The sequence below is a fragment of the Sceloporus undulatus genome, chromosome 7 (assembly GCF_019175285.1).
Source record: "Sceloporus undulatus isolate JIND9_A2432 ecotype Alabama chromosome 7, SceUnd_v1.1, whole genome shotgun sequence".
Lineage (NCBI taxonomy): Eukaryota > Metazoa > Chordata > Lepidosauria > Squamata > Phrynosomatidae > Sceloporus > Sceloporus undulatus.
The window spans coordinates 8,344,598-8,357,114 of record NC_056528.1 but is presented as its reverse complement, the minus strand read 5'-3'; the positions used below and the strand labels follow the sequence as shown (position 1 = coordinate 8,357,114).

General features: G+C 47.6%; 1 protein-coding gene across 1 annotated transcript; it reads left to right on the top strand.

Moving 5' to 3' along the window:
* Positions 1-2,501: 2,501 nt before the first annotated feature.
* TPRG1L (tumor protein p63 regulated 1 like) lies at positions 2,502-12,391 on the top strand. The gene is made up of 5 exons (XM_042479129.1): positions 2,502-2,751; positions 6,423-6,514; positions 7,992-8,168; positions 9,322-9,475; positions 10,208-12,391. Exons 1-5 carry the CDS (start codon positions 2,536-2,538, stop codon positions 10,400-10,402), a joined length of 834 nt encoding a protein of 277 aa, XP_042335063.1. The 5' UTR covers positions 2,502-2,535; the 3' UTR covers positions 10,403-12,391.
* Positions 12,392-12,517: the final 126 nt, after the last annotated feature.

The following is a 12,517-nucleotide window of genomic DNA, read 5'->3' as shown; positions in this document are numbered from 1 at the left end:
AAACTACCAACCTTCCCTGATTGTCAGAACTGGAAATCTTAACCACTAAGCCATTGTGTCCCATTGTGTATATGTATGTGTATGTACTTGTGTGCCTGTATATGTGTGTGTGTGTGTGTATGTGTGCAGATGTATGTCCGAACACCTATGCTCTTTCTCTCTCTTTATATATATATATGTGTGTGTGTGTGTGTAGGGGTGTATGTATTTATGGCATGTATATATACACACCTATACATACATATGTGTATATATGATATGTACAGTCCGTCCTCGTCTTACGCAGGGGATCCCTCCGCGTAAGGTGAATTCCGCCTATGCTCGAGCCCCATTGGAAACAATGGGGCTCATGCGCGGCGGCGCGGCGGTGCAGGCGCGTGTGGGGTGCAACGGGCACGCGAGCCCATTCAATTGAATGGGACACGCTGCCCCTTCTGCCCCGCGCGCGCGCCGCGGCTTAAGCACATATGCTCAAGGCTGTGTATGGCGCACCCGCGTATGGCACGGGCACACTGTATATGTATGTGTGCGTGTATGTATGTGTGAGTGTATGTGTGTGTATATATACATATACATATAGAAACACTTATGCTCTCTCTGTGTGTGTGTGTGTATAGGGGTGTGTGTATATATGATATCTACATATACACACCTATACATATATATATATATATGTATATATATGTTGTGTATATGTGTGTCCAGGGCTAGCCTGATGGAAGAGGCTCCTCCCTCCTTAACTGTCATCTTCTGGCCTGAGAGGGAGTGATCAGGCAGGCCCAGCTCCACCAGGGCTAGCCTGAAGGAAGAGGCTCCTCCCTCCTTAACTGTCATCTTCCGGTCTGAGAGGGAGTGATCAGGCAGGCCCAGCTCCACCAGGGCTAGCCTGAAGGAAGAGGCTCCTCCCTCCTTAGCTGTCATCTTCCGGTCTAAGAGGGAGTGATCAGGCAGGCCCAGCTCCACCAGGGCTAGCCTGAAGGAAGAGGCTCCTCCCTCCTTAACTGTCATTTTCCGGCCTGAGAGGGAGTGATTAGGCAGGCCCCGCTCCACCAGGGCTAGCCTGAAGGAAGAGGCTCCTCCCTCCTTCACTGTCATCTTCTGACCTCCTATTCCCCTCCAGCTATGCTCTGACTGTGTGGGGGAGAGGCTTGCGCACCCTAATGATGTTGTGAGCTATGTTGGCGGTGGTATAATAGCCACCGGCAGGGACTCCCATGCCCGACAGGTCACAACCGAAGGGTCTGACCAAGAGCGCCAAAGGGCAGGATGGGCTCTCTAGCCTTATGGCCTTGCTGCCACCGTCCATGCTTTTCAAGGCCTCAGCAGAGGAACCTCTGGTTTAAAGGGTGAGGCCAGTTCTGTGCACGCTGCGCTTCACCATAAAAACCCATGGCACAGGCTCCAAGGATACATCCAACGTCATCAATACGCTTCTAGAAAGCACTCATGAATCCTTCCTGAATCTTCATTCGCGAAGTAAAGCCAAGAACAACAACAACAATAATAATATGTATGTGTGTGTGTGTGTGTGTGTGTGTAGTGTGTGTATACACACACACATATATAGACACATCTATGCTCTATCTATCTATCTATCTATCTGTATGAGTGTGTGAATAGGTGTGTGTGTGTGTGCATATATATATGGTGTGTGTATGTGTGTGTGTGTTTGTGTATACACACACACACACACACACACACATATATGTCCCCCCATGGGGAAAAGGCAGGCTACAAATACTTGAAATAAATAAAATAAATATTAAAATAAATACACACATACACACGTGTGTGTGTTTGTGTGTATATGTATGTATATATATGTGTGTGTATATTTATTTATATATAATATATAGACAGATTTATGCTCTCTCTCTCTTTTTGTATTGATAGGTGTATGGGTGTGTGTGTATGTATACATATATATGTCTAAGTATATATATATATATATATGGTGTGTATGTGGTATATATGCACACACACATATAATAGCATAAGTGTGTGTGTGTGTGTTTGTGTATATATGTCCCATCATGGGGAAAAGGTGGTATATAAATCCTTGAAATAAATAAAATTAATAATAAAGTAAATAAACACATACCTATATACACACGGACACACACACACACACACACACATAAATACACACACACACATGGACACACACACACATATCTACACATACATACACACACATATATATTTATCTGCAGACACAACATATATATACATAGCGCTCTCTAGTTTTACCCGGAAACTGCGGCTCCACGAAAGAGGCGGACCTCTAACTATTCCTAACTCTAAAGAGGGGATTCGCTCCGCCCCTTTACTGTGGCGCGCGAGGGGCGGGGCGGGGCCTGAAGGAGGCGGAGCCTCCGTCGCTCTGAGAAGGCCGGCCCTCGACCAAGCGAGGGCGGGGCCTTTTAGGAGCGGGGCTGCGTGGGCCGCTTCTGATAGGTGATTGGTCAGAAGCGCGAGAGGGGAGGGGCTAGAAAGGGGCGTGTACGGCGCGAGGCGACTGCGGCCTAGTCGGCCATGCTGCAGCTGCGGGACTCGGCGGAGGGCTCCGCGGAGGCGGCGTTGCTGGTCCCCGCGGGGGCCGAGGCGGAGGTGCCCTTCACGCCTCCGGGGGAGCTGCCGGCCTCGCCTTCCTCCTCCTCGGTGCTGCTCTCTCCGCGGCAGACGCTGCGGCCCCTCTCCGTCCGAAACCCCACCCGAAGCGGGCGCCTGAAGGAGTACTTCGTCTTCAGGGTGAGCAGCAGCGACTCCGGGGGCCTTCGCTGAGGGACCCAGAGGAAGGAAGGCCAGCCCAAGACTAGGTCGAGTGTCTCTGGGTCGAGGGAAGAAGGCAGAGTGCCTCGCCTCGAATAACACTGGCTCCAGTTCTGGGCACCACAGAAATCCTATCAGGGACGTAGCCCTGGTACATATATATAATGCCCTTCCATGAGAAAAATGAATGGTGTGTGCTGCTGCGCCGCCGCCGCACTCAAGCCCCATTATAATGGGGGCACTTCGTCTGGACCCCCCCCCTTCCTAAAATCCTAGCTACGTCCCTGATCCTATCATGAATATTACTATTATTATATGTAATTATTATATTTAATAATAATAATTACTTATCTCTAGTTATTATTTATAATATTATATATAATTACTGTATATATAATATAAATAATAATGATAATAATTATTATTATTTGTCTTTAGTTCGGGGCATCACAGGATGATGATGATGATTATTATTATTATTACTACCCACCTGGATCCTCAGACGGGAGATGATGCGGGATACGAATGAATATTTTATCCTTATTTTATTATTATTGTTGTGTCCAGTTCTGGGCAAAACAATTCAAAAAGGACATTGAGACACTGGAGCCATGTCTCCAAAGGAGGGCAGCTAGTTTTCCCCCCTTGTCATGGACGGATCATTTCCTGGTAGAGGTGAAAATCAAGGCTTCTACCCAGATCCCCCCCGGGGGTGGTGGACCAGTTAGGATGGTCCACCCTCGAAGGCTGATGGAACCTGAGAGGTTCCAGGAAGCCTTAGAGGGGCTCACGGTTGGAGATGATGGCGACTCTGTTGACGCCCTCACCGGTATTTGGAATACCGGTCTTTCTGGGGCTATACACAGAATCGCTCCCAAGCGTCCTCTCAGGCCCGCTTCCAATCGTAAGCCCTGGTATACGGAAGATCTCCGGGCGAGGAAGCGGGTTCTGCGACGGCTAGAGTACCGTTGGCGGAAACACCTTTGCTTAGACGACAAGACTCTCCTAGACCGACTGTTAAAGGACTACGGAGAGGCAATACAAGCAACAAAGAATTCGTTCTATGGTGCTCGTATTGCGTCCGCAGAGTCGCGTCCGGCAGAGTTGTTCAGGGTGGTCAGGGAGCTAACTCAGCTCCCTCCTGCCCTGAACCAGATCCTTGAACCTTCTAAGGGCTGCTGTGACTTGTTTAATGACTTTTTCGTGGATAAAACTTCTCGTATAAGCGAAGGTCTGAACGCCGATATTATGGCAGAGCCTAGGGTAGAAGTGTCCAGAGCCTCCGCGGACTATGTTACACTGGATCAGTTTGAGTTGGTGAGTACCGAGGATGTGGACAAGATCCTCGGAAGTGTTCTGAAAACAACCTGCTCTCTTGATCCCTGCCCCTCGTGGTTAGCGGCCCAGGGGGGACCGGTAGTAACGTCCCTGTTACACCGGATAATTAACACCTCCTTGAGGGATGGGCGATTTCCATCGGATCTAAAATTGGCCATTGTAAAACCGATCCTAAAGAAGCCCTCCCTCGACCCCCTGGTTCATAATAATTATCGGCCTGTTTCGCTGCTTCCATTCTTGGGGAAGGTGATCGAGAGGGCGGTTGCGATCCAGCTTCAGATGGTCTTGGATAAAACGGATTATCTGGACCCATTTCAAACTGGCTTCCGGGCGGGTCACGGGGTTGAGACGGCCATGGTCGCCTTGGTCGATGATCTCCGTCTGAGCGTCGACAGGGGAAGCGTGTCCCTGTTGGTGCTCTTGGACATCTCAGCGGCTTTCGATACCATAGACCATGGTATCCTTCTGGGACGCCTGGCAGAGGTGGGAATCGGGGGCACTGCGCTCCAGTGGTTCCGTTCCTACCTCTCCGGGAGGTCCCAGATGGTGCAGCTGGGAGACGTGTGCTCCAGTGAGCGGACCCTTAAAACTGGGGTCCCTCAAGGAGCCATTCTGTCTCCCATGCTATTTAACATTTACATGAAACCGCTGGGAGAGATCATCCGGAGACATGGGGCGCGGGGTTATCAGTACGCTGATGACACCCAAATCATTTTCTCTATGTCTCCGACTGATGCAGTGACTAGGGATGGCGTCTCTCCTCTCGTGGCCTGTCTGGAGTCAGTAATGGGCTGGATGAAGGAAAACCGACTCAAGCTAAATCCAGAGAAAACGGAGGTACTAGTGATAGGTTCCCCTGGTCCAGGAATGGCGGTGGTTCCACCTGTTCTGAATGGGGTCACGCTCCCCGTGAAGGACTCCGTGCGCAGTCTGGGGGTGCTTCTTGACTCGTCCCTTCACCTGACTGCTCAGGTGAATGCGACGGTCAAGAGTACCTGTTATCAGCTTCGGCTGATTCGCCAGCTGCGCCCATACCTGGCCCAGAGGGACCTTGAAACTGTTGTACATGCTCTGGTAACTTCGAGATTGGACTTCTGCAATGTACTCTACATGGGGCAACCCTTATACCAAACTCGGAAGCTTCAAATGGTACAGAATATGGCAGCCCGGCTGGTCACTGGCGTATCCAGGACCAGCCACATAACACCTGTGCTTAAAGATCTCCACTGGCTGCCCATTCGCTTCCGAGCTCAATATAAGGCGTTGGTTATCACCTATAAAGCCCTAAATGGCTTGGGTCCAGGATTCCTAAAGGACCGCCTCTCCCCGTACAATCCGCCTCGCACCCTCAGAACATCTGGGCAGCAACTACTGAAGGTGCCTGGGGCTAGGCTAGCTTCCACTTCTAGAAGGGCCTTTACCACAGCTGCCCCAGCCCTTTGGAATACGCTGCCCACAGAGCTCCGCTCATCCACCACCCTGGCCCAATTTAGGAAGGATCTTAAAACCTTCCTATTTAAGCAGGCATTCCCCGACTAAATATCCTGTGGGCCTCCCTCCTCTTCCGTGGCCATGAGGATGGGCTATCGGGGCCTTTGCTATTGTTTTTAGATTGTATATTATTGATGTTGTATGTTTTTAACCTGTATTTGTTTGCACTTGTTGCATTATTGTACGCCGCCCTGATCTTTTTGGAAGGGCGGGATATAAATAAATTTTATTATTACAGTATTATTATTATTATTAAAATGGTGAAGGGCCTGGAAACCATGAAGCCCTATGAGGAGAGACTCAGGGAGCTGGGGATGTTTAGCCTGGAGAAGAGAAGGTTAAGAGGTGATATGAGAGCCCTGTTTAAGTACTTGAAGGGAGGTCATACTGAGGAGGGAGCAAGCTTATTTTCTGCTGCTCCAGAGAATAGGATCCAGAGCAATGGATGCAAACTACAGGAAAAGAAGTTCCACCTCAACATTAGGAGGACTTTCCAGCTTGTAAGGCACTGGAAGATGCTTCATTGGAGAGAGATGGAGTCTCCTCCTTTAGAGGCTGGATGGCCATCTGTCCCAAGGAAGGCTTGGATTGTAGCTTCCTAAATGGCAGAATGGACTTGGACTAGATGCCTCCGGTGGTCCTTTCCAGCTCTGGCATTCCTTGATTTCAGCCGGTTTTCTGCAGTGCGTTTTGGACCAAAATACCTTCGAAATTTCTCTTCTTGCGACGTTAAGCGGAAACGATCTTCTTCCCCCTGCCCTCCAAACGCCAAATGGCCTTCCATAGGCATTTAAATAAACCTGTTTCCCTTTTCCTTTAAGCCAGGGACGATAGAACAGGCTGTGAACGAGATCCGCGTGGTTGTGATGCCCACCGAAGACGGAGAGGTGCAAAGCGTTTGGCTGCTGACTGAGTAAGTAGCAGAACCAATGGTGAGTGAAAAACATGGCATTGCCCTCCGCCCCTTCCTTCAAGAAAGAAGGGCTTTGCCTTTGCATTTCACCTCACAAAGACACAAACCGCACACAGTTGCCTTGTGATTCAGCAAAAGGAGGACCTTGGCAGTTAGGCAACTGACCATGCCACTCTGGGCATGAGAGAGGTAAACACTGGCTACTTCTGCTTTGGTCGAATGCCCAGCCTGAGTGGTTTTGAGAGAGGCACCAGAGCTTTCAAGGGTCGGCCCAAATGGTTTAAGACACCCGTTGCTATACTTTACATATTAAAGTATTCAAGACTCTCCCAAGTGTTTTAAAGGCGGCTTATTTCTCTTGAGAGTGGTCCGTTGGCACTGGTTTTAGGAGGCAGTGGGATCACTAATACATTGCACAAACAGTCCCTGCGCCAGAGGATAAATGGGCATAAATCAGACATCAGGAATGGGAAATACACAAAAGCCAATGGCAGAACATTTCAATCTCCTTGGGCATTTCATCTCAGACCTCAGAACAGCGGTCCTTGAATGAAGGAACTACAAAGATAGATTGGGAAGAGAAATAGCAGAATTGGAATTCATCCACAAACTACAGTCCCTCAGCAATGGATTGAGTAACGACAATTGTTTCCTGACACACTACACTCGCTTCAACACTATTGGACACCATCCTCATGGGGATGCCCTACATATGCAAACATTACAGCACTATATAAATCAGTGTTAATAATAAGCTATTCCCCTCACCACAGGCTTAGTCCCATTGCAAAACTAGATCTCCCACTTCCTCTCCATGCGCAAAGACCAGTTTCCTTCAAACTGGACCCGCGACATCATTTCCATACACAAAGGATTTGTAATCTGAATTGGCATCCTCACATACCAATGGCATATCTATGTCTGGGCCTGGCTTCCACTCCACCAAAAAGCATCTGAGGAAGTAGACTGAAGTCTAGGAAAGCTGCTGCCAACTACTTTCTTTCAAAGGTGCTCCAAGATCCCTTTGCAGACTGATATACCACAAACAAGCTGACAATGGGCCTGAACAGACAGGCCAAAATAAAGCTGCTTTGGGCCACTTTGGTAGTGTGTTGTTTAAATGATGCATGCATCCTAAGAGGCTGGAAGCCATGCCAAAGCCATGCTCCAGCCCTAAGGATTGGAGCGTAGCTTTGGCGCAGCTTCTGGCCTCTTAAGATTCCTGTCTCATTTAAACAGCATACCTCCATCTGAAGCAGCTTTGTTTTGGTCTGTCTGTTTGGGCCCAATGTTACAATAAAAAGTAATTTCCAACTGAAACTAAGGTGGCCATGCACACGCCAATGCTCTGTTTAAAATAAAACAGATGAAGACAATGTAATTTCAGAGGTGGCTATTCTGACCTCTCAGTTTGGAGGCAGGTATTGCTGAATGAAAACCAACCATCTTGATTTGGCTTTTTCTCCCCGTTCTCAAGGATTGACCACTGGAACAACGAGAAAGAGCGCTTGGTCCTTATTACCGATTGGTCCCTATTGATCTGCAAATATGACTTCATCAGCCTTCAGTGTCAACAAGTGACCAGAATATCGCTCAATGCTGTCGACACCATTTCAGTTGGAGAGTTTGAGTTCCCTCCCAAGTCACTGAACAAGTGAGATCCGTCTTTGTTTTATATTTCTTTCCTTCCCCCCTTTGAATATTAATATCCTACAAAATAAAACCAATAATCATTCATAGCTCCTGGTTTTGAGTCAGTACTAAGACATTCTAATGCTACCTTGTCTGTTCCTGTTTAGCTCCTAGTCCTTCTAGAACGGCTAGCCTGGGATCAGCTTTCCATGTATGTTCCTCACTGGTAACTATGGGCCAGAATAAATCTGCTTTGGGTCACTTTGGAAATGTGTTGTTTAAATGATACATGCGTCCTAAGAGGCTGGAAGCCGCACTAAAGCCATGCTCCAGCCCTAAGGACTGGAGCGCAGCTTTGGTGCAGCTTCTGGCCTCTTAAGATTCCTGTCTCATTTAAACAGCATACCTCCAAAGTGATCCGAAACAGCTTTGTTTTGACCTGTCTGTTTGGACCCTATGTTTTGGAAGTTTTCCTTTTAAGGTTTACTTAAAGGTTTAACTGTAGCTATGCTTGTCACTTTCAGGTACAGACTTGTAGATGTGATGGTTGCATTAAAGCTGTCTTACGAGTGGAAACATGATTTCCTGTATTGGGTGGTATTCAGACCGGCGCTTTGCACCGACCTGGATATGTGCCAGGGTTGCCTCGGGGTATCCTTTACAGATGCCCCGCAACCCTAGCATGTAACTGCAGCGTCAAAATGGCGGTGCACTGTCTACATGGGCGCCGCCATTACGACATCACGGCCATGCCGCAGCCAAACGAGGCACGGGCATGATGTGTGCACGCCGCTGCAGGGCGCTTGTGGCACCTTTTCAGTGGCGCCGGAGGGAGCTCCGAAATGGAACTCCTTTCGCCGTGTGTATCGCTGGCGCAGCTTTTACACGGCTACGCCAGCGATACAAAAGAGAAAGGGGACGAGGGGCCCCTTTCTCTCTTTCCCCACTGCTGTCGGTGAAGCCCCAAGGACACCCCTTTCCAGGCCGTGGGGAAGCAGCATTTTGCCACTTCCCTGAGGCCTAGAGAAGCGGCAAATCGGGGCCTCCGGGGCTGCTGCTGTGGCTGCTCAGGCCCCAATCCGTCGGTGAAAGGGGTGGTCTGTATCCTGCCATCGTTTCATTTGTTGTAATGAAGTCTCATAGCCCTTGAGTGAGCGTGCTGTCTATCTTTTCAGGAGAGAAGGCACCGGAATTAGAATCCAGTGGGACAAGCAAAGCCGTGCCTCCTTCATAAACAGATGGAACCCGTGGTCCGCAAATGTGCCATATGCAACCTTCACAGAACATCCAATGGCTAATGCTGATGAGAAGATTGCGTCTCTTTGCCAAGTAAGGCGTTGCCATATGTGGGTTTTGTTTTGCCTTCTTGAAATCAAGTTAGTTCTTTGAATAGAAGGTGGAAAATGGTAGGATTTTGGTTCACGTGGCAGACCACTTTTTCCTTGCTGGATGTGAAGGCTGAAATCAAAGGATAGGACTGGTTATAGTGCCCTTAAAATTCCCTTTTCCCTCACCAGGCTTTGTATGCGTTTGTATGTATGGCCTTCAAGCTGCCTGCCAACTAATGGCCACTCCAGGAATTTCATAGGCTTTTCTTAAGCACAGAGTACTCAGAGCCAGATTGCCTATTCCTTCCTTTAAAATAGAGCCTACAGCGCCTGGTATTTGTTGGTGGTCTCCCATCCAAATAATAACCAGGGTTGACACTGCTTAAGCTTGAGAAATCAGATGGGATCTGTCGCCTTTAGGACGTTTAGGCCCCTTGGGTTTCCTTAGCACTAAATCCTCAGTGCAAAACAAAGAAGAATGTTGTGGGCATTTCCAACAGAGGCAAACTAGAATAAGGTAATGTGATGCTGAGCTTAAAATGGATTACTAGCTTGATCTGTTCAAGGTGATATTTATAGGTTTTCCCTGAATTGACATGATTCGTTCTGATTTTGCATTCTATCCTTTGACACCTTTTGCCACATCTCTCCTTAGTACGAAGGCTTCAATACAGTCCGTACTGCTTTACTTTTTGACTGATGCACAACTCACACGTATGTGTTTGCTTTAAAGTTGGAGAACTTCAAGACCCAGCTGATCCAAGCGGTGAAGAAGGCCCACAAGGACTGCCCTCTGCCTGGGAGGGCAAACGGAGTCCTCCTCCTGGAGCGCCCGCTCCTCATCGAAACCTACCTGGGATTGATGTCTTTCATCAACAACGAGGCCAAGCTGGGCTACTCCATGACAAGAGGCAAAATTGGGTTTTAAAAGCAGCCGTTACACCGAGGAAAAAGTGGAGGAGCGGACATTGTCTAGCAAACCCCTGGAAGAAGGCAGCAAGGGAGAGATGCATGTAGAGGGCTTTTCCATTTGTTTTATATATATAGCTGTAATAAAAATAATTTTTGATTCTTTTGGTCAGCTAAGGTAATACGTTCGATTGGGGTAGAAAAGTTTGAATCAATAGGGAAAATAATATAGAAACAAAATATTATCTTTCTTCGATGGAGGAAAGCCTTGCCTGCAGATGCATTAGAGCAGTTGGCGGTTCCATTTGTTCCTCCTCTTCCACTTTCTCTCCCTCTTTCAGGATGTTGAGGCCCTTGGCTCATAGCCCTCTGATGCACCCCTCTGAAAAGCAGCCTTGTCTGCTGTGGGTCTGGTAGGATTTCTTCATGAAGGGAATATAGGGATGGCCGACTTGTTGTCCTCTGGCAGTAGCAACACTCCAAATGTTTATAGTGTTTTCTGCACTGCTGCTTGTTGGGTAGAGAAGTGGCTGCCTTGTCCTCTTGCGTCTCTGCCTGAGGCTGCAGATGTTCAGCTAGCCTTCTTTGCGCTGCTCCTGGGCAGGAAGATAGCTGCCTCGTCCTCTGTCGGCTGAGGAGGGCAGCCAGAGACCCCTGAGACGCGAAAAATGGGGGCGCCCTCACCTCTTGAGCCCAACAGGACCACCTCAGGTGCGTCTTGCACACAGTCGCAACCGACTGAGTAGGCAGGCGCATGCCCCTGCCTTCACAGGGTCCTGTGCCAACTTTTTAGTTTCACTAACAGATGCTTGTCTTTTATGGGTCAACCCAAGATGGCCAGAAAGAGTAATTACAACCCCGAGTTAAAACTTGCTCTATATTGACTTGCTGTTATGAGCCCATGAGAAATACAGCTATCCTGTCATATCCTAGCTCACATTTTCTCTGTATGCGAGCGTCTCCGTAAAATTTCAGAGTGTATTGATGTTTTTCCCTCTTAAGGAAACATACGGTTATTGCAGACTTATATTCTTTTTAACATATGCTCCAAAGTTTCATTATGCCTGGATATACACTTTATCCCTCTGATGTGACTGAGGGAAAGTCTGTCCATTTTGGCAGGTCGTGAGCTGTTTTGCAAATGTGACTTACTTTGATTCTATAGCAGAGTTCTTTTCTGTACTTGCTTAGAAAATACACATTGAAATGAGGCTGAGTGATGATATATGCCTTTATATGATATATGCAGTACATACGTCTAACAATGGCTTATGGCAGTAGAGCATCACGAAAGCCTCACTGTGAACACATATGCAACAGTGTGTTGTTTTCGTATACAATTTTGCCGTGTGGGATTAAGTTTTTCTATTGATAGAAAAGGGATTTTTTTGATTAGCTTTATACTTTTTTAATTGAATCTGAATTAACGCCACCAAAGTATCATAGACCGCAAGGAGAAAGACTGTAGTCAGTTTATTGTCCCTTAAACTTGCATAAGCTCCCTTCTCAGAGTATATGAGAAGAGTGACATTGCGCTATCGCATGAAGGCCTTACAGCTGGGATCCCCTCCGTCACATGGCATGTATGTAAAAGTGCTTCAGCAGTTACTTATGCGCATCCTCCAAAAGTTACCCCAAGAAGCTCAGAAACTGTTCTGGATAGTTTGCCATTAGAGAAACTGAGCTATTGCCATAAAGAGGGGGAACGCGCCCAATCCATTTTCCTGGTGTCCATGCATGCGTACTTTCTGCGGATCCCACTAAATATCTCCTCTTTATGAAGCCAAACTTTCTATAGATTTCTTGCCAAGCTGCTATTCCTTGCAGGTTTCTTGTGACACGAAATAGCGATAACCTACATTTTATAGTGTGTACTCTTCTCAAAGTTGTTCTCTCTCTGAGACTTTGTGTAAAATTGATATGGTGCTGTAATGCAACTGATAGCATGCCTGGGTTGGGGCTTTTTGAAGCTCTATATTTATGCTTAATAAACATGGTTAAATGTCAATCTGGAAATTGTATGCGTCTGATTTGCAAAATGATTGAGAGCCTTAGTTATTACAGATCGCTTTCATTACGTGATCTAGGACTTCCACTGCAGAAATGACAAGATCCTTTAGGCTGTTTTTTGGGG

Coding starts and splice junctions, on each gene's coding strand:
- TPRG1L (XM_042479129.1), top strand. CDS start 2,536: ATGCTGCAGCTGCGGGACTCGGCGGAGGGCTCCGCGGAGGCGGCGTTG. Junction 2,752..6,422: donor AGGAGTACTTCGTCTTCAGG/GTGAGCAGCAGC, acceptor TTTTCCTTTAAG/CCAGGGACGATAGAACAGGC. Junction 8,169..9,321: donor CCTCCCAAGTCACTGAACAA/GTGAGATCCGTC, acceptor CTATCTTTTCAG/GAGAGAAGGCACCGGAATTA.